This window comes from Oryctolagus cuniculus, chromosome 1, assembly GCF_964237555.1.
Source record: "Oryctolagus cuniculus chromosome 1, mOryCun1.1, whole genome shotgun sequence".
Classification (NCBI taxonomy): Eukaryota; Metazoa; Chordata; class Mammalia; order Lagomorpha; family Leporidae; genus Oryctolagus; species Oryctolagus cuniculus.
This window is the reverse complement of record NC_091432.1, coordinates 21,787,022-21,812,875: the sequence shown is the minus strand read 5'-3', so window position 1 is coordinate 21,812,875 and position 25,854 is coordinate 21,787,022. Positions and strand designations below refer to the sequence as shown.

The following is a 25,854-nucleotide window of genomic DNA, read 5'->3' as shown; positions in this document are numbered from 1 at the left end:
TAAGGCAGAGTTACAGAGAGGCAGAGGGAAAGAGAGAGAGGTCTTCCATGTACTGATTCACTCCCTAGATTGCCACAATGGCCAGAGTTGGGCGGATCTGAAGCCAGGAGCCTGGAGCTTCTGGGTCTCCCTTGCTGGTGCAAGGGCCAAAGGACTTTGGCCATCTTCTTCTTCTTTCCCAGGCCTTAGCAGAGAGCTGGTTCAGAAGTAAAGCAGCTGGGACTTGAACCAGCTCCCATTTGGGATGCCAGCACTGCAGGTGACGGCTTTACCCATTAGGCCACAGCACTGGCCTCCAGAGTCATTATTGATACTTTGCATTTCAAGCTCAAGATTAAGTCCATATTTTCCCCCAAAAAATGGCTTTTTACAAATGGATTTCAGGTTGTACCATGATCAGAAGAGGTGCTGTCACATTCAGCTCTGCTCTTGTTGGCTCTTTCCATCCTAGAGCTGCAAGAGGATGCTTGCTCTTTTCTTTGTAGCAACAGCAAAGTCCCCACAGAACTGAGTTAGACAGAATTCATATTTTGTTTCCATTTGAGTGGCAAGTAGAAAGAAGAAATGCATGCTTTGATTTATAATATAAAAATATTTTTCTTGGAAAATAATTTTCTGGGGGAAAATAAGGATAAGAAGAGCTTTTTCCAATTAAAATTTGTTCTGCGTAGTATTTGGTAAGATAATACTTCATTTAGTGGCAAGCAAAAACAACTTGAGCTGTTGGTGTTTTTTTAAGGTGTAGTCTGCTTTTGAAATGAAAAAGAATGATTAGAAATGATAGTGTTAACTGGTTAGTTTGTTATTTTTTGTTTCTATGGCTACAAGTCAGGCACATTGATGTAATCTGTGTGTTTTCTTCTCCCTCCCACTGCCTCCCAGGCTTTTGTAGATTTCTTCTCTCAGTGCCTCCATGAGGAATACAGGAGCAAGGGCATCTTTGTGCAGGTGAGTGCAGTTTGCTTCTGTTAAGTATCCCTGTTTTTGTGTGGTTTCCACAGCAACTGTTGCTGTCTTGGCAACAAAAGAAAATCACACTCCTGAGTTAGTGGATGTGACGTTAGCATACTGTTAGACATGGTTTCTCTCTCTCTCTCTCTCTCTCTCTCTCTCTCTCTCTCTCAAGATTTATTTATTTGAAAGTCACAGTTACAGAGAGCGAAGGAAAGACAGAGGGAGAGATCTTCCATCCTATGGTTCACTCCCCAAATGGCTACAACGGCTGGGCCAGGCCGAAGCCAAGAGCCAGGAGCTTCTTCCAGGTCTCCCATATGGGTGGCAGGAGCCCACAGACTTGGGCCATCTTCTGCTGCTTTTCCCAGGCTGTCAGCAGGGAGCTGAATCGGAAGTGGAGCAGCAAGTATTTGAACTGGCTCCCATATGGTTTGCCAGCACTATAGGCAGTGGCTTAACTTGCTGTACGACAGCATGGGCCCCAGTTTCTATTTCATTTACATATATAAGTCTGGATTTTTAAAAACTGCCCCCTAGAATTTTTTTAAGCAGGGATCCCTAAAGTAGAACTAAATGGAGTGTAAGCAGTTGAATCCTAATTATTATAAGTTCTTACTACTTTATGTTGAGATAATTAGACTATTCATAGTCTCTTCTTTTTAAAAATTGTGGAGAAATACATATAGCATTTTCATCATTTTTAATTGTGCAGTGCACTGGCATGAAGCACATTCACACTGTTGTGTAGTCATTAATGTCATCCATCTGTAGAACATGTTCCATTTTCCAGATTAGAAACTCTATGCATTAAACACTACCTCTTCATTTGCCCCTCCCCTCAGGACTGGGTAGTTTCTACCTCTATAAATTTGGCTACTCTTAGTTCCTCATATGAATGGAATTGTACAGTATTTGACCTTTTGTAACTGTCTTCACTTAGTATAATGTCTTCAAAGTTCATCCCTGGTGATAAGTCAGAATTCCCTTCCTTTTAAAGTGCTGATTAATATTCCGTTGCATGTGTGGATTGCATTTGGTTTGTTCATTCCTCTGTAGATGGGCATTTGGGTTGTTTCTACTTGCTGGCTATTCTAAATATGCATCTATGAATGTGGGCACATAAATATTTCTTCAAGACCCTGCTTTCACATTTCGTTTTTTGGCTGTGTACTTGGAAGTAGGCATGCTAGACCATGTGGTAATTTATATTAAATCTTTTGAGGAACTATGATTCTGTTTTCCCTATTGGCTGTACCATGTTATACTCCCACTAGCAGTGTGCGAGAGTTCCAATTTCTCAGATATCCTTGCTAACATTTGTCACTTTCTGTTGTTGTTCTTTAACAGTCATCCTCATGGGTATGAAGTGGTATCTCATTATGGTTTTGATTTGCTTTTCCTGATGATGAGCAACGTTGAGCACCTTTCCAGGGGCTAAATGGCCATATGTATATCAGCTTTGGGAAAATAGCTATTCAAGTCCTTTCCCATTTCTAAATTGAGCTTTTTGAGTTTTTCTTGTCACTGAATTATAGTAGTTCCTTATATATTCTGGATGTTGACATCTTATTAGATAGATATATGATATCCAGATATTATCACCATTCTGTGAGTTGCCTTTTCATTCTGCTGATAGTGTCTTTTATTTACTTATTTATTTTTAAGAGATTTATTTTATTGGGGTGGCGCTCTGGCACAGCAGGTTAAGATGCCGCTTGCAGCGCTGGCATCCCATATGGACACCAGTTCAAGTCCTGGCTGCTCCACTTCCAATTCAGCTTCCTACTAATGTACCTGGGAAAGCAATGGAAGATAACCCAAGTGCTTGGGCCCCTGCACCCATGTGGGAGACCCAAATGAAGCTCCTGGCTTCGATCTGGCCCAACCCTGGCCATTGCAGGCATTTGGGGAGTGAACCAGCCGATGGAAAACTCTCTCTCTGTCTCTGCCTCTCCATCTCTGTAACTCCATCTTTCAAATAAATAAACAAATCTTAAAAATTTATCTTATTTAATTGAAAGGCACAGTTACAGAGAGAGCGAGAGCGAGAGCGAGAGAGAGAGAGAGAGGTAGAAACAGAGAGAACAGTCTTCCATCCACTGATTCACTCCCCAAATGGCCACTACTGCTGGGCTGGGGCTGAGCCAGACTGAAGCCTGGAGCCAGGAGCTTCTCTCAGGTCTCCCACATGGGTGCAGGGGCCCAAGCACTTGGTGCGCCCTCCGCTGCTTTCCCAGGTGCATTAGCAGGGAGCTGGATCAGAAATGGAGCAGCTGGGACTTGAACCAGTGCCCCGTAAGGGATGCTGGCGTGGCACACAGCAATGTATCCTCTACAGCACAACTCCTGTCCCTGATAGTGCCTTTTAATGCACAAATATTGCTAGTGTCTTTTTAACTTTGATGCAGTCTAATTTATCGTTTTTTTCTTTTGTTGCCAGTACTTTTGGTGTCATATCCAAGAAATCCTTGCCAAATCCAGTATAACGAACTTTCCCCCATTTTCTTCCAAGAGTTTTATATTTTTAGCTCTTATCTCAGGCCTTCCGTCCATTTTTATAAAGATTTTTGAGTATATCATGTAGCTAGCAGACCCTAATGCTATGGATATACAATAGAAAATAGGATGGGAAGCAGATGTAACATTTTTAGTGGGTGTCTATTTCATGTCAGTTATTTGTTCCCCCAAAGAAATAATGACCTACAGTGTTTCCATGCCAGATCATTTTTAATAGTGTCTTGGGAGGAGTTGTAATCCTTGCCTCTTTTTTTTTTTAAACTTTTATTTAATGAATATAAATTTCCAAAGTACAGCTTATGGATTACAATGGCTTCCCCCCCATAATGTCCCTCCCACCCGCAACCCTCCCCTCTCCCACTCCCTCTCCCCTTCCATTCACATCGAGATTCATTTTTGTTTCTCTTTATATACAGAAGATCAGTTTAGCATACATTAAGTAAAGATTTCAACAGTTTGCTCCCACACAGAAACATAAAGTGAAAAATACTGTTTGAGTACTAGTTATAGCATTAAATCTCAATGTACAGCACATTAAGGACAGAGATCCTACATGAGGAGTAAGTGCACAGTGACTCCTGTTGTTGACTTAATGAATTGACACTCTTGTTTATGGCGTCAGTAATCACCCTAGGCTCTTGTTATGAGCTGCCAAGGCTATGGAAGCCCCCTGAGTTCACAGACTCTGATCATATTTAAACAAGGCCATGGTCAAAGTGGAAGTTCTTTCCTCCCTTCAGAGAAAGGTACGTCCTTCTTTGATGACCCGTTCTTTCCACTGGGATCTCACTCACAGAGATCTTTCATTTAGTTTTTTTTTTTTTTCCCCAGAGTGTCTTGGCTTTCCATGCCTGAAATAGTCTCATGGGCTTTTCAGCCGGATCCGCATGCCTTAAGGGCTGATTCTGAGGCCTGTAATTAACACACAATTATTCTTAGGTGTTTAAATTTTAACAGAAAAGTGATCCCTGTTAGGAATTTGGAAAACATTATGCTGAGTGAAATAAGCAATCCCAAAGGGACAAATACCACTTGTTTTCCTTGATAGGTGACAACTAACTGAGCACCAAAAAGGAAACCTGTTAAAGTGAAATGAACACTATGAGAAACGGTGACTTGATCAGCCTTCACCCTGACTGTTGATGAGCAACTTGATATGTTATCCCTCTTAGTATTTTTTTTGTTTGTTCTACTTAATACTTTTGGTTGAATATTGTAATCAATACACAATTCTTCTTAAGTGCTGAAACTTAACTGAAAAGTGATCACTGTTAAATATAAGAGTGGGAATAAGAGAGGGAAGAGATGTGCAATTCAGGACATGCTCAAGCTGACTTACCTCAAACAGTAGAGTTAGAAACATACCAGGGGATTCCAATTCAATCCCATCAAGGTGGCATGTACCAGTGCCATCTCACTAGTCCCAGTGATCAATTTCTGTTCACAATTGATCATAATAATAGGACTAAGAACCAAAGGGATCACATAAACAAGAATAGTGTCTGCAAATACTAGCTGATAGAATCAAAAAGGGAGAGAACAATCCAACATGGGAAGTGAGATACACAGCAGACCCGTAGAATGGCAGATGTCCTAAACAGCACTCTGGCCTCAGAATCCTTGCCTCTTTACTACTTCTGCCCATCACTTATCCCCCCTCTACATATGCCTGGTATTCACTATGGCTTTCCTTACTATAGACCTAGTATTTTGCTTTTTGTACCCAAAGGCCCAAATGATCAATGAAAATGACAGCAAATATTTGAGTAGCTTCTTTTCAGGCATAGTGCTAAACACTTTAAATATGTCATTTTACTGCCTGCCCCAATGATTCTGTGAGATGGTGTGGTTATCATAAAGCTGTGGAAATTGAAGCTTAGCAGTATTAAGTCATTTCCCCATGTTGAACCATGACTCAAATATGGGTCAGTTTGGCACCAAAACCTTTGTCCATTTTATTTATTATTAAGATTTTATTTTATTTGTTTGAAAGGTAGATTTACAGATAGATAGGGGGGGAGAGAGAGAGAGACATCTTCCATCTGCTGGTTCACTCCCCAGATTGATGCAACAGCCAGGGCTGGGCCAAATGAAGCCAGGAACCTAGAATTCCATCTGCATCTCCCAGGTGGGTGGCAGGGGCCCAAGAACCTAGGCCTGCTTTCCCAGGCACATTAGCGGGGAGCTGAATCAGAGGTGGAGCAGCCAGGACATGAACTGGCGCCCATATGGGATACCGGCATTGCAGGTGATGGTTTAATCTACTGTGCCACTAAGTCTTTGTTCTTAATCACTAAGCTACCTTCTCCAGGCCTGTAGGGCAGCAAAGAACACCTAAGTATAGGTTGCTTAGTTCCTTTTTTCTTCTGTATTTTGTAAATAATCAAGATGGGCTTTGGTGTTACCGAGATCTTGCTTCTCACCCTTTTTATTCTGAGTAGACATTGGAGCTGAATCATCCATTGTGTGTGAGAGAGTGCTCATGAGAGGAGAGGGGAGCACATGTTTCCTCATCTTCCAGATTCCTCTAAACCTGCTCCTGAGTTTTCACCCAGGAGGCCCCTAGATATCATAGCCACTTGTTATTATTCTGACTTGCAGCTTGCCACCAGGACTAGGGGATGTTGGGGAGGACACGGTTTTCTAGAGTCCTGAGCTACCGTCCTCTCCTTCCCCTCTTCTGTGCCACCAGTCATTCCAGCGCTAGTAACTCAACTCTGCTATGCAGAATGTGTGATCTGTGGGTAACATGGAAACTGGTGCAATATTCCTGGGAGGTGAGGCATCACACACCGAGCAGTAATATATGTTTCTTTCTGGTGAGTCTGTTGTAACCAAGCCATTAATTTAATAATTTTATGTTTTTATAGATTTATTGATTGATTGATTTGAAAGGCAGAGTTACAGAGAGGCAGAGGCAAAGAGAGAGAGAAGGAGGTCTTCCATCCTCTGGTTCACTTCCCAATGGCTAGAATGGCTGGAGCTGAGCCAATCCAAAGCCAGGAACCAGGAACTTCTTCTAGGTCTCCCATGTGGATGCAATGACCAAGGACTTGGGCCATCTTCCACTGCTTTCCTAGGCTGTAGCAGAGAGCTGGATCGGAAGTGGAGCAGCTGGGACTCAAACTGGAGCCCATATGGGATGCCAGCACTGCAGGTGGTGGCTTTACCTGCTACGCCACAGCGCCGACCCCAGATTTAATGATTTTAAATACCTACTAAGACTAGGTAGCAGTGCTACCTAGTGGTAGGTGGGTAACCCGTAGGTCTAGTGACCTGAAGCTACCAGTACTTCAGTGATAAGCATCAGGTCCTATGAGCACGGGTAACTAATTCCTGAAATTCTGTCTGTCTCATTCCCTCAAAGATCTTTCTCCCAGATTATCTACTTTTAATCTGGTGTGACTAAAAGCTACCACAAAAAACACATTAGCATTTGCCTTCTGAAGTATTTTACTTTGATAAACTTTAATTTTTCCCTAATAATGAATGATAAATTATGTAATGTTACCATTTTCTTTCTTCATATAAAATCATTCAAAGCTTACAGTTAGAATGAATTTGGTGAAAAACGAGACTCAGATGTTGGTGAGAGAGAATACAGTTTGTCATTCCATGTGAGCAACAATAGTCTAGGAGAACTTCACCAATTCTAGTCAGAACGGCAAAAAGCTGCTCTAACTGATGCGCAGAATGAAAATTACTAATTTTTCTACATTGTCTCCATATTTTTGGGGTTCAGAATATTTTTCAACTGATTACCTCCCTCACTCTGACTCACCTGTGTTTCCTGGGTGATTTTGTGAAAGTCCTTCATAGCCTTCCCATGGCTGCCCATAGGCTTAGGATTAGATTTAGACTGGACAAAGGCGTTTTCTTGCATCCTGTACGTTCGAGGTCAGGCCAGAGCAGGCACCATGGTGTCCAGTGCACGCGCTGCTTCCTGGAGTCCCCAGGACTACCATCCCTTTCCCCAGGTCCTCCTTGCCCTGTGACCCCGGTGTATCTTTCAGGGCCTTGGTCACAGTTTACCTGCCCCTGGAAGCCCTACCTCAGCCCCTTGGCACATTTGGCTACACTTTTCCCTCTGCTGTCTTCTGTCTGCCTCTGCTCTCTGTCCCTTCCCACTCTTCCCTTCTTTAATGTATTCTTTTTTTTTTTTTTTAAGATATATTTATTTACTTGAGAGGTAGAGTTACAGACAGAGGGAGAGACAGAAAGGTCTTCCATCTGCTGGTTCACTCCTCAAATGGCCAGAACAGCAGTAGCTTAGCTGATCCGAAGCCAGGAGCCAGGAGCTTTTTCCAGGTCTCCCACACAGGTGCAGGGGCCTAAGCACTTGGGCCGTCATCTGCTGCTTTCCTAGGCCATAGCAGAGAGCTGGATCAAAAGAGGAGCAGCTGGAACATGAACCAGTGCCCATATGGGATGCCAGTGCCATAGACAGAGATTTAGCTCACTGTGCCACAGTGCCAGCTCCTAATGTATTCTTTAAAAAAGAAAAAGAAAAGGGTTGAAGGGACAACACTGTGGCAGTGCAGGTAAAAACTAAAGCCTGTGGCACTGGCATCCCATATAGGCGCCTGTTCGAGTCCCAGCTGTACCACTTCTGATCCAGCTCCCTGCTAGGGTACCTGAGGAAGCAGCAGAAGGTGGCCCAAATACTGGGCCCCTGCACCCGCATGGAGGACCTCAAAGAAGCTCCTGGCTCCTGGCTTGAGAGAGATCTTCAACTGCTGGTTCACTAACCAAATGGGTGCAACAGCCAGAACTGGGCTAGGCCAAGCCAGGAGCCAGAAATTCCATCCTGGTCTCTCACACACTTGGATCACCTGCTGCTGCCTTCCCACATCCATTAGCAGGAAGCTGTTCAGGAAGCAGAGAGCCAGAGCTGGAACCTGCACTCTGATAGGGCACGCCCCCATCCCTGATGGTGACTTAACCTGCTGTGCCTCAACGCCAGCCCCTACTTGAATGTATTCTTGAGAACAGGGTTCTTTAATCTGATTGGTCTCTGTGTTGCTGATGGCACCTTGGAGACCTGCCGTTTGCATGGTATCTCTGAGGACTGCGGTTGTACATGGTCATACTCTGCTGCACACTCATCCGTCGAGCCTTGTCTGTTGCTCTCATATGCTTCTGATCTTGAATTTTCATCCTCTATATCTCAGAGGCCTCCAAGCTAATGTCATGTTGCTAAGTTTCTTTCTTTCATTATTTTTCCCTAATCTTTGGAAGGAGAGCTGTCTTTTTTAGGTTTATTTCCGTGTGAGTGTTCATCAAATTGCTCTTTTAGGAAAAGAAGAGAATGTGTTTTTGTAATTCTAACTGGTTGTACATTTACTTCCTTTCACTCTTTTCTGTTTTTCTATCCCCATCTTTCCCTCAATTTCTTTTCCATAATTTTGTAAGAACATTTAAAATTTCCTTCAAGAACTCAAATTTGCTATTTTATAATCATTTCCTGGAAATTCAAATAAATTATCGTGACAACAAGTGATATACATGCCTTGGAGGTGAACTCTGGACCTGATGGACTCCATCTGTTGATTGGGAACGAGGATAAGAAATACATTCTCATCAAAAGTGTGCACTTTGGATGAAGACCATTTGTTCTCATTATTACTCTATAATTAAAGCCCGGGGGAAATTTCCAAAAAAAAAAAAAAAAAAAAAAAAAAAAACCACTATGCTTAAATCTTTCCCAGGATAAAATTGTAAGTAATCTGGCTAGTTAGTGGATCCTACACCCAAACTCCTTCTTTCTGCCCTATCTGATTAGCAATTAATGCTGAGAAAGTATGAAGTAGCTAAGACTATGACTAAATCCTAAAACCAGTTATAAGAATACAAATAGTACAAAAAACCCCATACTGGGGCTGGTGTTATGGCACAGCAAGTTAAGCCACCGCCTGTGATGACAGAATCCCATATGGTGGAGTGTGCCAGCTGCTCCACTTCTGATCCAACTCTCTGCTAATGGCCTGCGAAAAAGCAGCAGCAGATGGCTCAAGTGCTTAGGCCCCTGCCACCCACGTGGGAGACATGGAAGAAGCTCCGGGCTCCTGACTTCCTCTTTCTCATGCCTGTTTCTTTCTCTCCTCTCTCCCCCACATCTCACTATAACTCTGACTTTCAAATAAATTAATTAAAAACAAAAATAAGAACCCCATATCATCCTCTACCCAGGCTGACTTATTATTAACATTTTACCCCATTTGTCTTTTTTTTTTAAGGGAAAGGGTTTACTGGAGAAAACCCAACAGACCGGAGGGGAGGGGCAAAGAAGGAGAAAGAGGGAAAGGGAGAGCATGAGAGAGAGAGGTCAGGAGATGGAGAGAAAGAGAGAGTACCCCAGTTGTCTTATTGTGGCAGAGTAAGTCCCACACATCAGTGTCCTTTAGCTCTGAATACTTGGACACATGTTTCCAAAGAATAAGAACATCCTTGTATACAAAGTTACTTCAAAAAGTTCAGGGAAATTGGAATGAAAAGATGTTTATGTTGATGCAAAAAAATTTTGAAATCCATGCATATGAAGGGCCTTGGGAAAAGCTCATGAAAATGCATACTATGAATAAATTGTGCGTGGACTTCAAATTTTTTTCCCCAACATAAATTTATCCTTTAATTCCATTTTTTCAGCATCCATTTTGAATTCTTCTTGTATAATTACTATACAGTAAACAGCTTTAGATTTAACAGATATAATATTGTTACCTACTATATCATTTGTGCCCAATTTTTGATCCTGTAATATTTTTAAAAATATGTACTTATTTTTATATAACTTTTAAATCTACATAAGGTGAACAAATTTCATTTATTTCATATATACAGATTTAAGGGCATAGTGATACTTCCCACCCTACCCTTCCTCCTACCCACGCTCCCACCATCCTCTTCATTCCTTTCTTTCTTTTTTTTTTTAATTTTAGTGACATACTTTCAGCTTATTTTATAATCATATAATAAGTAAAGAATTCATCAAATAGTGAGAAGAAAAAAAATACTGTTCCTCAACAATAGAGACAAGGGCTATAAACAACAATCAAATCTCAAAATGTCAATTTCGCTCATATACATTACATTTTTTGTACTCTATTATTTACCACAGAACAGGGAAACCATAATATTTGTCTTTTGGGATTGGCTTATTTCACTAAGTATAATGGTTTCCAGTTATATCCATTTTGTTGCAAGAGACAGGATTTCATTCTTCTTTATGGCTGAGAAGTACTCCATAGTATATATATACCACATTTTCTTTATCTAGTCATCAGTTGATAGGCATCTGGGTTGATTCTGTATCCTAGGGGTTGTGAATTGAGCTGCAATAAACATGGGGGTACATATAAGTCTTTCATATGCTGATTTCATTTCATTTGGGTAAGTTCCCAGGAGTGGGATGGCTGGATCATATGGTAGATCTATTTAGAATTTTCTGAGGAACTTCCATACTGCCTTTCACAATGGTTGTACTATTTTGTATTCCCAACAACATTGGATTAGGAAACCTTTTTCCCCACTTCCTCACCAGCATTTATTATACTTTTATTTCTGCATCAGAGCTATTCTAACTGGGGTGAGATGAAGCCTCATTTTGGTTTTTATTTGCATTTCCCTGATGGCTAGTGCACCTGAGCACTTTTTCATGTGTCTGTTGGCCATTTGAATTTCATCCTTTGAAAATGCCTGTTCAAGTCCTTTGCCCATTTCTTAACTGAATTATTTGTTTTGTTGTTAGTGAGTTTCTTGAGCTCTTTATAGATTCTGGATATTAATCCTTTATCAGTTGCATAGTTTGCAAATATTTTGTTTCATTCTGTTGTTTGCCTGTTCACTTTGTTAAGAAGCTTCTAAGCTTGATGTAATTCCATTTGTCTATTTTTGCTTTTATTACCTAAACTCTTGGGGTCTTTTCCAAGATGTCTTGCTTATGACAAGTTCTTACAGAATTTCCCCAGTGTTCTCCTCTAGTATGATGATGATCATTTTGATTATATCAGATTATAGATTCAGATACTTGATCCATTTTGAGTTCATTTTTATATAAGGTATACAATAGGGGTCTTGTTTCATACTTCTGTATGCAGAGATCTGATTTTCCCAGCACCGTTTGTTCAAGAGACTGTCCATTCTGTGGGGATTCATTTTAGCTCCTTTATCAAAGATTAGATGGTTGTAGATGTATGGATTGATTTTTAGGGTTTCTATTCTGTTCTATCAGTCTACATGTCTATTTTTGTGCCCCTACTAGGCTGTTTTAATTATAACTGCACTATAGTATGTCTTGAAACCTGGTATTTGCCTCTGGCTTTGTTTTTTATTTTGTTTGAGATTGCTTTAGCTATTTGGGGTCCCTTGTGTTTCCATCTGAATGTTAGGATCATTTCTTCCAGATCTGAGAAGAATGTTGGTGTTTTGATGTTGGTGGGATCAGATTGAATCTGTGAATTACTTTGGGCAGTATGGACATTTGGGTGATATTAATTCTTCCAACCCATGAACTTGGAAAATTATTCCATTTTTTTGTGTTCTTTCAATATGTATTGTGGCCGGCGCCGTGGCTCAATAGGCTAATCCTCCACCTAGCAGCGCCAGCACACCGGGTTCTAGTCCCGGTCAGGGCGCCAGATTCTGTCCCGGTTGCCCCTCTTCCAGGCCAGCCCTCTGTTGTGGCCTGGGAAGGCAGTGGAGGATGGCCCAAGTGCTAGGGCCCTGCACCCCATGGGAGACCAGGAGAAGCACCTGGCTCCTGCCTTCAGATCAGTGCGGTGCACCGGCCGCAGCGCGCCAACCATGGTGGCCGTTGGAGGGTGAACCAACGGCAAAAGGAAGACCTTTCTCTCTGTCTCTGTCTCTCTCACTATCCACTCTGCCTGTCAAAAAAAAATATGTATTCTAATTTTCATTGTAGATATATTTCACTTCCTTAGCCAAATTCATTCCAAGATATTTAAATTTTTTGTAGCTATTATGAATGGTAATGATCTTACAAGTTCTTTCTTAGCCATGGCATTGTCCGTGTATACAAAAGCTATTAATTTTTGTGTGTTGATTTTATAACCTGTAACTTTACCAAACTGTCTTAGGAATTCCAATAGTTTCTTGGTGGAGTCTTTTGGTTTCCCTATAGATAGGATCACGTCATCTGCAAACAGATATAATTTGACTTCCTCCTTTCCAAGTTGTATCCCTTTGATTTCTTTTTCTTGCCTAATGGCTCTGGCTAAAACTTCCAGAACTATATTGAATAGCAGTGGTAAAAGTGGACATTGGTCCAGTTGTTCCCACTTGTTCTGAGTGAATGATCTTTCTGATGTGTCGTTGGATTTGATTAGCTAGTATTTTATTGAGGATTTTTTGTATCTATGTTCAGCAGTGTTATTGGTCTATAATTCTTTGTTGTATCATTTTCTGGTTTTAGAATTAAGGTGATGGTGGCCTCATAGAAGAAATTTGGAAAGATTTCCTCCCTTTCACCTGTTTTGAATAGTTTGAGAATAATTGGAATTAGTTCTTTAAAAGTTTGGTAGAGGGGCCGGCACTGTGGCACAGTAGGTTAATCCTTTGCCTGTGGTGCCAGCATCCCATATGGGTGCCTGTTCTAGTTCAGGCTGCTCCTCTTCCAATCCAGTTCTCTGCTGTGGCCTGGGAAAGCAGTAGAAGATGGCCCAACTCCTTGGGCCCCTGCACCCGTGTGGGAGACCGGGAAGAAGCACCTGGCTCCTGGCTTTGGTTCGGTTCAGCTCTGGCCATGGCGGCCATTTGGAGAGTGAACCAACAGAAGGAAGACCTATATTTCTACCTCTCCCTCTCATTGTCTGTAACTCTACCTCTCAAATAAATAAATAAAATCTAAAAAAAATATTAAAAAGTTTGGTAGAATTCATGAGTGAAGTCATCTGGTCCCAGCTTTTCTTTGTAGGAAGGGTCTTAATTACTGATTCAATCTCCATCTTGGTTGTTGGCCTATTTAAGTATTCTATGTCTTCATGACTCAATTTTGGCAGATTTTATGTGTCTAGAAATCTATACATTTCTTTCAGATTTTGCAATTTGTTAGCATATAGCTGTAACATCTCCTTTTTCATCTGATTTTATTAATTTGGATCTTCTTATTTGAAAGGCAGAATGACAAAAAGAGAGAGAGAGATAGGGTGGGGGTGGGGACTGGTGCTGGTGGTGGTGGATCTTCCATCCACTCTTTCAAAGCCAGGAGCCATAAACTCTATCTGATTTTCCCATGTGAGTGAAAATACTCAAATACTGGGGCCATCTTCCAGTGCATTATCAGGGAGCTGGATCAGAAGCTGAGTAACTGAGACTCTACCTGAGATTCAAACCTGCACTAATACAGGACTCCCAAGCAGATGCTTAACCTACTGTGCCACAATGCCCACCCTCCTATAATATTCTTTATCGCCTTTTTTTTTTTTTTTTTTCTCCAGTTAAGAATTCAGTCTGGGCTCTGGTATTATATTTAGTCATCTTGTCTCTTTTCATTTTTTTTTTTAAGTGGAATTTCTCCACCACCTGTCTTTGTCTTTTATGACATTGACATTTTTTGAAGAGCACAGTGCTCCTCCCCCGCTCTATTTAACTGAACATTTAACACTTGAGTTTAATCTGATGCTTCCTCAGAGCTCGATTCCGGTTCTGCTTGCTAATCAAAACATTAACATACATGATGATACATCCTTCCCAGGGCATCACGCTCGGAGACCCAGCATCCACCCCGCCACAGTGGCAGTGTCCTGCAGTCCAGGTCTGACCTGCTCTGTCTGCTCAGTCAGTCCTGTTGTTTTCCTCTCACCAATAAGCAGTCTGGGAGGAGACACTTCTCATAATTTCCTCTGGAGTTAAGCAACCAGTGATGTTTCTGTGCCTTATAAGGTTTTTCATTTATGAGGCCCTGTCCGGATATATAGTCATCTCAAAGCAAGGAGTTACAGCGAAGGCATGGTCACAGCTTCCTTGATCCAGGCTGTGGTTTTATGCAGAGCACATTTTTGTGCTGTACTGAGGCATAAGGACAGAACACTGACTTGTAGTCAGCAGACCAAGGTTTGAGTTCTGCTTTTCCCACCTAGTAATTGTCTGACTTACAGAGGGTTGCTCCCTTCCTTTGGGCCTTGTTCTCCCCTTTGGCAAGTGGAATAAAAGATATGGCATCTATAAAAATAACTGGGAAATGACAAGTGAGTGTGAGGAAGAGAGGAGAGAAACGTGCATCTGTGAAGCTCTCCAATATGCCCCATGTTTTTACCTGTTCCCTTATTTGAGCTAGAGGTTAAACTAGTCCCATTTTACAAGTAGGAAACTGAGGACCAGTAGAAGTCAGGTAACTTAACTTGCCTGAGGGCAGTTCAGTTCATCAAACAGCTTGAGCCTGTTGCTTTCCAGGTCCGCAGCTGGGCAGTGAGGAAACACAGGTCAGTAAGACATAGTCCCTGTCTTCCAGCCCCCAGAGAGTGAAAAGATGGGCATTTAAACACTGCAGTAGCCGTGAGCCCCAAGGGGGATGTGTACGTCATGTTCCACATTTCCTCAGTCAAGAAATATTTAGAGGTACTGCAGAATCTGGTTGTTGGTGAAAAAACATGGTGAGTCCCTGCTGTAGTAGACAATTAAAAAAAAAAAGGTGAATAAGTGTGGGGAGCAATCCGGACTAGACTGAGTTACTGGAATTAAGACTTATTCTATGCATCTGCTCTCCCACAATATGGCGCTGGGAGAGAAGTAAACAGCTTCTGCACAGCTGCCTCCAGTTCAACCAATAAACTGTAGGACTTGCTCCTGATTGGAGGAGAGCAGCGTACTCGGCGTGTGGGCAGCCGAGTTGGGATTGGCAGAGGAGGACTATAAAGGAGGAGAGAGACGGCATGCACCAGGAACATCTAAGGGGAACACCTGTGTAGCCCCCGAGAGAGCCGGCCGGCGGTGTGCCGCTCCCCTGCGGAAGTGGGGAATGTGGCCAGGGTGAACTGCCCTTCCACGGAGGTGGAAGGGACAGTAGCCAACCCGGGAAGAACCAGCAGGAAACCCGGGGAGGGCCGAGCAGACGAAAGAACAGCGCAGGGTCCTGTGTCGTTCCTCCACGAAGAGGGGGAGCGACAAATAAGATAATTTTTTACAGTGATACTTGCCATGAAGAAAGTAAAGGAAGGTTGGGGGCCGGCGGTGGTGCAATAGGTTAATCCTCCGCCTGTGGTGCTGGCATCCTATATGGGTGCTGGGTTCTAGTCCAGGTGCTCGTCTTCCAGTCCAGCTCTCTGCTGTGGCCTGAGAGGGCAGTGGAGGATGGCCCAAGTACTTGGGCCCCTGCACCCGCATGGGAGACCAGGAAGAAGCACCTGGCTTCTGGCTTTGGATCAGCGTAGCTCCAGCCGTGGCAGCCATTTGGGGAGTGAACCAATGGAAGGAAGACCTTTCTCTCTGTCTCTGTCTCTCTCTCTCTCACTGTCTGTAACTCTACCTGTCAAATAAATAAATAAAAATCTTAAAAAAAAAAAAAGAAAGTAAAGGAAGGTAATGTGCCCAAGAATAAGGGGAAAGTTAGGGACTTTGCTGACCTGGGTTTAAATAGCACTGAAGTCTGTCTGCCTATAATGCCTTCCTGGTTCCCTCAGAGGTGTTGCTGGCTCCCCCTTTTGTCTGGGAAGCCAGGTCCCTGGAAATGCTATCCACGAGGTCATTTGCTAATTGAAATCACCTGCTAATGTTGACTTTCCCTAACTCTTTACCCAGGGAAAGGTGAGGAAGCGGGTAGATACCGCCTCACCCAGAGAAGGCAGGCATGGGTTTTGGCTGCCCTGTAAATGAAGACCATTTTCTTATGTTAGCAGGGATTACAAAAGAATTTAAATTTGAATTTCCCATCGTGAAGAAATCCTTCGAGTCCCACTCCCTTAAGTTACTACCTTCCAGTGTTTTTGTCCTCTTTGGTGACAAAAGTTGGTGGTTTTGTTAATTCAGTTAAAAATGTAGTTTTAAATATACTTTTGGTTTAGGCTATGAAATTCAGAAAACAAATCTGACAAGTTGAGATAAGGGAGGAAATAAAATGCAAGATTTTCTTTTAGTGGAAGAAAATATTTAATCCTCTTTTATAGTGTTACATATGTTATTGCTTAGAGTAATTATATAGAAAAGTAGAAAGAGCTAGCAAGCCAAGTGTTGAGAAATGGCTACCACGATTGAAAACATGAGTCTCCATCCACTCTTCTTGTTAGTTGCCAGTGACAGTAAAAGGAGGAAATGGAGTGTGTCTTTAGTGCAAATGGAGTCTAAATAGAACTATAAAGCAATCAGAAGATTCTCACTGGAAATATTCATATCTGGTCAAGTGCACCAACTTTGTGAAATGACTGCACAGTTGTAGAATTAGTCCTGATGGGATCATTGGGCTCTGATCCCTTCCAACCAGGTGACTGACTCTCTGTCTTTGTCAGTGATGGTGTCTTTTTTTCCTGGCCCTCTTTCCTGGCCGTATTATACTAAGATCTAACAGATTGGAGTGGGTATTTGACCTAGTGGTTAAGGCACTGCATTTCCTATCTAAGCACTGGGGTTTGATGCCTGCCTGCAGCTCCTGACCCCAGCTTCCCTTGGAAGGCATCTGATGATGGCTCAAGTAATTGGATTACTGGCCCCCAACTTTGGCCAACCCTTTCTCCCAGCCATGATCATTGTGGGTAATTGAGGCATGATCCAGCAGATGAGAGTACTCTGTCTGTGTCTCTTTCTCTCTGTGTCTCTGTCTCTTTGCCTCTCAAATAAATTAAAAAAAAATTTTTTTTATCTGAAAACATAAGAGGTTCCTCCAAATCATTAAATATGTGTCCAGGAGGATGGAGATACCTAGATGATTACCATTACCTCTATAGTCTGATCTTCTCTACAGAGAACGGAATACTGGCCCTCCTTACAGGATGCAAAACTTCAGCTAAATTCTTATTTCCAAGGTAATTCACAAAAATATAATAAATATTAGAAAACTTAGACAATAACTGCTAATACATACTAGAGTTCAAATTCCATATGCTTTAGCTGACAATATCTTATTTAATCCTTGTAATATAATAAGGAATATGCTCTATTTATCAACTGCACAGGAAGAAAATCGGGCTCAGTCATGGAGTGTTTTGCTCAGATCACACAGTTAGTAATGTGCAAGCAGGGATTTGAATCCAGATTGATCTGATCTCAATGAACACTAATTTTTCCACTATTCCCCAACTACCTCTTAGTGTCACATGCCAAATTCAACCCATCAGGAAGTCCTACTGACTTTAGTTTCTCCTGGAAACATAGCCACTGTCCAACCATTCTCGTGACCTCTGCTGCTACTGCTCTGGTCTGAGCCCTTTTAGGCCTCACCCCGGACGTTTTCTAACGTCTTCCCATTCGGCTCCCCTGCTCCCACCCATGCCTGTAGCCCCTGCAGCCTGCTCACAGCAGCCAGAGTCATCTCTTTAAAACAAAATCTGGTCATTTCATTCCCCTGCTAAGAATTTCTCCCAAGGCTTCTCATCCCTTTCAGAGTACAGCATGCGTTCTTAGGGCCCACAGTGCTGATTTCACCCTTCCACGCCATCTGTCATCTTCCCTACCCTGCAGTTCCTGAAATACTCTGAGCACCCTCTCATCTCAGGGCCTTTGCACTGGCTGTTCCCCTCAGTGTATAAGGCTCTGCACCCACACACCCTTTTGGCTAGCTCCCTCCCTTCTCTCATCTTTGCTTCTATGTCCCCACTTCCGTGACGCCTTTCTTGACCAACCCACCTGCAGAATTCGCTTCCAACACCAATGTCCTTTATCTAGGTTTTTCTTCCTTTTTGTCATTACCTATCAGTATTGTATACATCTTGTGTTATTTTGGTCTGTGTGCACCTACCAAAATGTAAGCTCTGTAAAATGAGAGATTCACTTTTTGTTCACGATGCTATTTCCAGTGCCTAAAACATTGTTATAGTAGGTGCTCAGGAAATACTTTGTTGTTTAACAAATACTTATTTTTTTGTTAAAGATATATTTTATTTATTTGAAAGACAGAGTTACAGAGAGAGGTAGAGACCGAGAGAGAGATCTTCCATCTGCAGGTTCACTCTCCAGATGGCCACAATGACCGGAGCTGTGCCGATCGAAACCAGGAGCCAGGAGCATCTTCCAGGTCTCCCATGTGGGTGCAGGGGCCCAAGAACTTGGGCCATCTTCCACTGCTTTCCCTGGCCACAGCAAAGAGCTGGATCGGAAGAGGAGCAGCCGGGACTGGAACCGGCACCTATATGGGATGCCAGTGCTTCATGCCAGGGCTTTAACTCATTGTGCCACAGCGCCAGCTCCTAATGAATACTTTTTTTGTAGTATTATATGGCTTTCCCTCTTGTTCCTTGAATGTTAACCTGCAAACTCTATATATTTGGAGGAAGGCCATTCATGGGATTATCAGTCAACCAGCATTTATCAAGGCTTTTCTTTGTGCAGAGCATGTCATTTCGAACTCCTTCATTCTGGGCATTGGTGCTAAGCTTTATATCTGTTATGGGACCCTTTTTCAATGCCATGCAACCAGAGATCTCAGCACCATTGGAAGATTGCCGTTCTCTTAACGTTTTATAGCAAGTCCAAGGATTCCTACTAGTAAGAAAATCAAGGGCCTTTTAGTAGACTAAAGTTTATTTCCTGGTTTACAAGTAAAGTCATACAAACACGCAAGTATAATTATTTAGATCTTCTGGGCAATGCAGATCCAGAAATGGTCTACAAATACACAGAGCTAAGGAAGGAAGTTTCCCCATTGTGGCCGCATAGGAGCTACAATGAGGAAGATTGTGTGTTGGCTACAGTGGTGGACTTAGTGCCTGTTAAAGGTGTGTTACACACCAGGTCTAAAATCCCATGCTGTGCTAATCGGTTGGATCCTGGTAGCCTCTGGATCCACATCTTCCCAAAGCATTGTGGTGAACGGTTCTGGTTGTTTTCAAATTTGAGATGCGTAGTTAGCATGCAGTTGACTGTCCATCAAAGATGTTCAGCCACGTGACGTTCAGGGGCTCAGTGTGTGATCTTGAGTTTCTGCTGTGTAGCTTTGTGCATCCTTCTTTCCAGTACTCTATGGCATTTGTAGCAGCCATCCTGTTCTGCATCAAGACCCACTCAATTATTTGGTGAAGACCAGATACTTAAGCAAGCTACTTCAGTGGGTGAGAAAAAAAAAAATCAACTTGTCTCCAGGGATTTTTTTTTTTTTAAATGGGCTGAGCAAAGGCAAAGCATGAACAGTTTTGCTCAGTGGCCTGATTATTTTCTGTTTGGGATTCAAAATTTGAAAACCCAGACACTTGTCCACATCTGTAGCTGTCATAGTTGAATTTTTGGGGCCGGTGCTGTGATGTAGTGGGCTAAGCCTTTGCCTGCGGCACCAGCAACCCCGTATCAGCACCGGTTCAAGTCCTGGCTGCTGCTCTTCTGATCCAGCTCTCTGTTATGGCCTGGGAAAGCAGTGAAAAATAGCCCAAGAGCTTGGGCCCCTGCACCCATGTGGGAGACCCAGAAGAAGCTCCTGGCTCCTGGCTTCAGATTGGTGCAGCTCCAGCCGTTGCTGCCATTTGGAGAGTGAACCAGCTAATAGAAGAACTTTCTGTCTCTCCCTCTCTCTGTTTGTAACTCTCTCTCTCAAATAAATAAATGAAATCTTTAAAAAAAAAAATTGGGTTGTTTCTGAGCTGGCAAAATTTCTGATGGCCAGTTGTGGAGCTTAAGCAACCTTTTAAAGTTGTTCTGCCCCAAATACTCACTGTAAAAGTCTGAGTATCTTCTTGATCCTTTCCCTTTATGTTTTCCTGGGTAAGGAGATATGAATTAATTATTATTTGTTGGATTTTTCTTGAGTAGTCTAAGGGTGCACCTCAATGACCTTTTTATATAAAATGATTTTTTTTCTTTCACATGTGACTTGAACTATTCCTTTTAAAATTTTTGGCAAGTAGTTATATTTATCTGTTTGCCTCTGTTTAGATAGTATAAGCTTAAGCTTCAGACTACCTAACATTTTGGTAAAACAGAAATAAATTCTTATATTATCAGGTTGCAGGTGTAATTACTTTTCTGGACTATAGCTATAGAAAAGGACTCAAATGCTATTGTGCAGAGTTGTCCACACTGAAGTGTTCTTTTGTTCACTCATTCAGTAGGTATTCATTAAGTCTTCACTAGGTACCAAGTACTGTTCTCAGCAGTGAGAGTACACTGGTTAATAGGATCCAGATCTCCAAGTGCACATTTGGCCTAGTAGTTAAGATATGATTTTAGATGCCCACGTCCTCCATAGGAGTGCCTGGGTTGGAGTCCCAGCTCTGCTGCCAATTCTAGCTTCCTGCTAATGCACACCTTGGGAAACAACAGGTAATGGCTCAAGTAGTGGGGTCCTTGTCACCCAGGTTAGAGACTCAGATTGAGTTTGAAGCTCCTGGCTTCTGCACGGCTGAGCCTCCCCTGTTGTGGGCATATCTGTCTCTATCTCTCTACCTCTTACATAAAATAAATAAATTTGAAATAAAGGCCCAGAACTTCATGGAGCTTATGTTCTAGAACTTGATGCTGTCCAGTGATTGTGCTTAGTTTTCTTTCTGTGCTGTTTTGCGTCCCTCCTGCACTGCTGCATACCTTTCCTGCATTTGAACCATGCTGCACTAGCACCATGCTCTTTTTAGGTCTCCTTTTCTGTATGGCTTCTGCTCCCTTTTATGCCTACCTAGCAACCCCTTCCCCCACACCCCCACTTCATTTAAGATTTAGCTCAAAACCTAGGACATCTCAGAATCCTTCACATGGTTCTGAGGCTATGTTAACTGCCTCCATTTCAGACCATTGTGGAAATAAATAAGTGCTCTTTCTGGAATAGAATTTCTATTTCTTAGTTGGAAAATATAGCTCAACTTGGAATTCCTACGCATCTATCTCTTGTCCCCACACCCAGAACCAAGGAATTCTCTTGTTTGTCATGGTTTAAGCTGAATGGTAAGTTAGCTTGTGGCACCATCCAGTGGTTCAATCAGACAGTGCAACTTAATTCTTCAATTTATGCCATAAACAGATTAGGAGAGCAAAGCAGGATGGATGGCAAAAAGGAATAGAGAATTAAAATACAATTGAAAGTCATCATTATCAGAACATCTTTATCTTGAGAAGCTCAAAACTTTACACCTTTGCTAGGCTTGTGATCTACATACAGGAATTATTTTAAAGCTGAGGCATAGAGATGAGCAATGGTTTACTCATGTTCCTGCATTATTGACACCAGAGCATGTGTGTATACATTTTTGCTTTGCTAGAGGAACAGTTATTTCTTTACTTATTCATTGAGCTCCATATTTCAGATTTTGTGTTTGAGATATATGTCCAATCTGTGTTCTCATGCACTCTTATCCTTGCAGCAAATGGTTTTAAAAGTCAAGACATTTTGGGGGGAAAAAAAAACTTTTGCCCATTAAGTAAAGAATAAGTATATAGTGATACTTCCAATGAACAAATTCTCAAAAATCAAAAGTCAGCCAGTCAGTTGACCCGGATGAGGAAGTGCTCTGGTGAAGTTAGTCTACTTAGTGTGGATTTGTGGCTGCAGGAAGAGACAGTGGTCAGGCTCCTGGATTCTTGGTTTTAGCTCACCCATCAAAGAGGGTAGGCTGTAGGCATTGACTCATAGTTGGGAATGGGAAAAATACAGTTACCAAAACACACACATAGACAAAAACCCAAAGAAGACATGAGACCCCTCCTCCCAGGTCTTAGTAGGAAGGAACCCATAGATGGAACAAATCTCAGTTTTGTTTCTACTTCTAATGATGAATTTTTTTTAATTTTGCCCACTCTGTGTTGGGAGAGATCCTCCCCTGTAAGAGATGTGTCAGTGTCATTTATAACCTGTCCTTTCACAGATGTGACTCTTTGGTATACTGCTCTGCCCAAGTTATTTCAGACTGCAGAAGGAGCCTCTGGTCATGACTAAAGGCTCATCGTAATAGTGTTCCCATGTATTCTGTGTTGAGTTACATAAAATGTCACATCATGGCAATGAACTTAACCTTAGTGAAATTTCTCTGAAAAGTCAGTCAGATTTGTTATTCTGTACCTGCCCTGTCAGGTGTCTTTTAATTATGCAGTTTCCATATTGTTACATTGTCGCTCCTCTCCCTCTCCCCCCAAGAAAAATGAAAAGAGGAGGTGATCCTTTCTTAACAATAGCCAAGTTCATAAAACTGAAAAAGCAGAATAATAGGAAACCAGAGAAGAAAAATGGTGACCCAAGGCCAAGAAAGTGAAATGTCTATTTTGGAAGGACCAAACCTGATAGAAGAAGCTCAATGAAGCACACGTCATGGAAAACTTAATCTCTTTTGGAGGATGGAATGTCAAAAATCTTACTTGGTGCTCCTGTGACAATGTTGAGTTGAGTCACAGTGGAAAGTGAATCCTATCTTGAATATCTGCTCTCTAGCTTTCTATTCAATGCCTTTCTTTTAAAGGTTCAAAGAGATGTTTATGCTTATTAATACTTTCCATAGTCTCAACTTCTGTTTAGTCAGTAGAATGACTTACTGCCTTTTTATTTTATGCCATCATATATTCTGTCAACCTCTCTTTAGGTAGCTGCTTCTCTTCCTCTCTCTCTTCCTCTCTTTCATCAGAATATTTCTGCTGCTAAGAGCCTCAGGCATCACTGTGAATTCTGAATTTGCGGTCCCCCTAATCATTGGCATGTGCTGCCTTTCCAGAGCGTGCTGCCATACTACGTTGCTACAAAACTGGCTAAAATCCGGAAGCCTACTTTTGATAAGCCCTCGTCTGAGACGTTTGTGAAGTCTGCAATTAAGACAGTTGGCTTGCAGTCTCGCACTAATGGATACCTGGTCCATTCTCTGATGGTAAGTCAATCTTCATGTCCCTAAGCAGTACTCTCTGGCTTGAGGTATAAAATAGTATAAGACATACAGGAGATCTTCCCAAAGTTTGTAGAAAATTTTCCATGAACTTGTTGAAGTTTCTTTATATTAGCCATGCATACGATGATAACAAGGCATCTATGTTTAATTTTAAAATTAAACTGCACACCCAAGAACTTTAAAGTCTACTTGTAAATAAAATAAGTGTAATAAGAAATAAACTCAATGGCTCCAGATTAGCCCAAACTATAGGCTATAATTATGTATTTCCCCCATTTTCCCCCCAGGGCACAATACACTCAATGCTGCCTTCGTGGGTTTTTGTAAAAATATCCATGGATGTCAACAAGTCCGTGCGGGCTCGCTATCTGAAGAAATACAAGAAGAACTAAGCACTGATGATTGTGTTGAGTAACTTGGTCATTGCAGAGCACCCTGCCAGTCTCCAGATTCCATGGATGTTCCAGTGGTTACTAACATGGCTAAATAAAGCAGAAGTTGCTTTGAGAAGCTCCTGACATATATTCTGGATACTACCAAGAATAAATCTGACGCGTGATGTAAATGCTTGTATCAAATGGATAAAGAGCTTAGTAGCAAAGAGCACGGGTATAGCAAATCACAGAATGCTCAAGTCAGGCATAAAACCCAGCTGTTTCGTCTGTCCCGAGCTCTGATTGATAATCACGATTCTTGCCCTTTCTCTGAGGCGTGCCATAAGCTGTAATGGCCAGCTGGTCTTGTTTGCCTGTAACACTTTGAAGGAATAGAGATGAACTGATCCACTTATGGGCAGACACTTGGCAATTTAAAATAGATGTCTTGAAGATTTTCTAAAAGTGTGTTCCAGTTTGTACATTTAGTTGGAACTACTCTTTCTGGAAAGACAGACAGAGTTGTTTCTCACATGGAGCCCACGGAAGGATGCTTTCTGGTATCCATGTTACTTCCTCTCAGTGTGAGTGTATGTAAATACTGACAGCCGTGTGTGTGATTTCTGAAGGTAAATGGGCCAAAATGTACCTTGAGTCTGGCAGCTCCCTATGATACCACCGAAATCCTGACTCAGCAAAGTGGTTTGCTTGAACCCTGCCGCCTCTGTTCTGTGCTGTACCAATAGTGCTCACATATGTAACAATAGATTAATTTTATAATAATATGCCATCATGGAGATGGCAGTATACTTTTAAATTGGTACCCTATAGGTTACTGATGTAATTCATTTTTAATAAAAGATGATATAGCCATGGTGTTTAATGAAAGTATGCTTCTCTGATGCTTGAAACTGAAGGCTGTATTTACACTGGTTTAATATGAATTAAGGCTGACCTTTATCCGGTCACATAATCTAGGTAGGGAAATCACCAAGAAATAATTCAATGCTATGGACCATGTATTATAGAAGGCAGGCTTTGAACTAGGCTGTTGTTCCTAGTTTTATGCAAAAGAAAAAAATGTTAATGGGGTATTTGTTTCCAGTTGTTAATTTTTGGCACTTAAGGACATAAGACAGAAAAAAGAAAAACAAATTAACATCAGCTACATCGTTCTGTAAAAAAAAAGAAAAAAGATTTTAGCACCCCAGAAAAAAGGATGAACATAATCTTAGAATAACAGATAGTCATCTAAATTGAATACATGTAGCTTTATAAAATAAAACATTATTTGCCTTTTTTCCTCTCTTATTTTGTTGTAGAAATGCCGGAGGACCATGACCGGGGCAGTAACTTGTATGTTTTTACATGTTGGTTGGTTGCTTGGTAATTGTGGTAGTTGTTTTTGGCAGAAAAGTGGTAGATAGGAAGAGGTTGCAAACAAGAATCCAAACACTTTTTCTTTTGTCCCATTTTAAAAGATAGTTGTAATTCTGGCTAGGAAATCCCTTAGCAATTTCAAAATTTCTGTGTTCTGCCTTTGACAGTTTCAACTTGACAAGTCTGCTCTTGCCTTTGACACTGAAGGATGAAGATGAGGACATGAAAATACATGATTCAGGGTATGGGAAAGGAAAACTGCACTGGAAGAGCAGACTGTGTTCCAAACCACCAAGATAGTCAAGCATATTTTTAGGGATAAAAAAGTTAGGCTTTATATTAATTTATAAAATTAATCTCTATATTGGTTTGATTTTATGTTCTGATGTGTGCTAGATAAAATTTGAACCCAAAAAGGATAGACTAAAATATAGTATTAATTATATCTGTAGAGTTAGCTTAACTCAGAACATAAAAAGCCATGTTTTAATTTATTAAAATTCTTTTCATTGTCATTTTGCATAGACATCCAAAGTGTCCGCAGACATGCAGGGGAGGGAGCAGCGGAGGAGCTGTCCTACACACAAGAGTCTTACTATTCTGATTTGCCCTTCTGCCGGTCCCACATGCACATGGAATAAGTAAATGCTAAAGATGGTGTTGTTGGTCTCCATTTCCTC

General features: G+C 41.7%; 1 protein-coding gene across 1 annotated transcript in view; it reads left to right on the top strand.

The window, feature by feature from the left end:
• HSD17B12 (hydroxysteroid 17-beta dehydrogenase 12) overlaps positions 1–24,682 on the top strand; it is a 197,185-nt gene extending 172,503 nt beyond the window's left edge. Inside the window, exons 9-11 of the mRNA XM_002709065.5 lie at positions 883–948; positions 23,253–23,402; positions 23,708–24,682. Of these exons, the coding sequence (XP_002709111.2) occupies positions 883–948; positions 23,253–23,402; positions 23,708–23,812 (321 nt within the window). The 3' untranslated portion in view covers positions 23,813–24,682. The remainder of the gene's footprint in view (positions 1–882; positions 949–23,252; positions 23,403–23,707) is intronic.
• Positions 24,683–25,854: the final 1,172 nt, after the last annotated feature.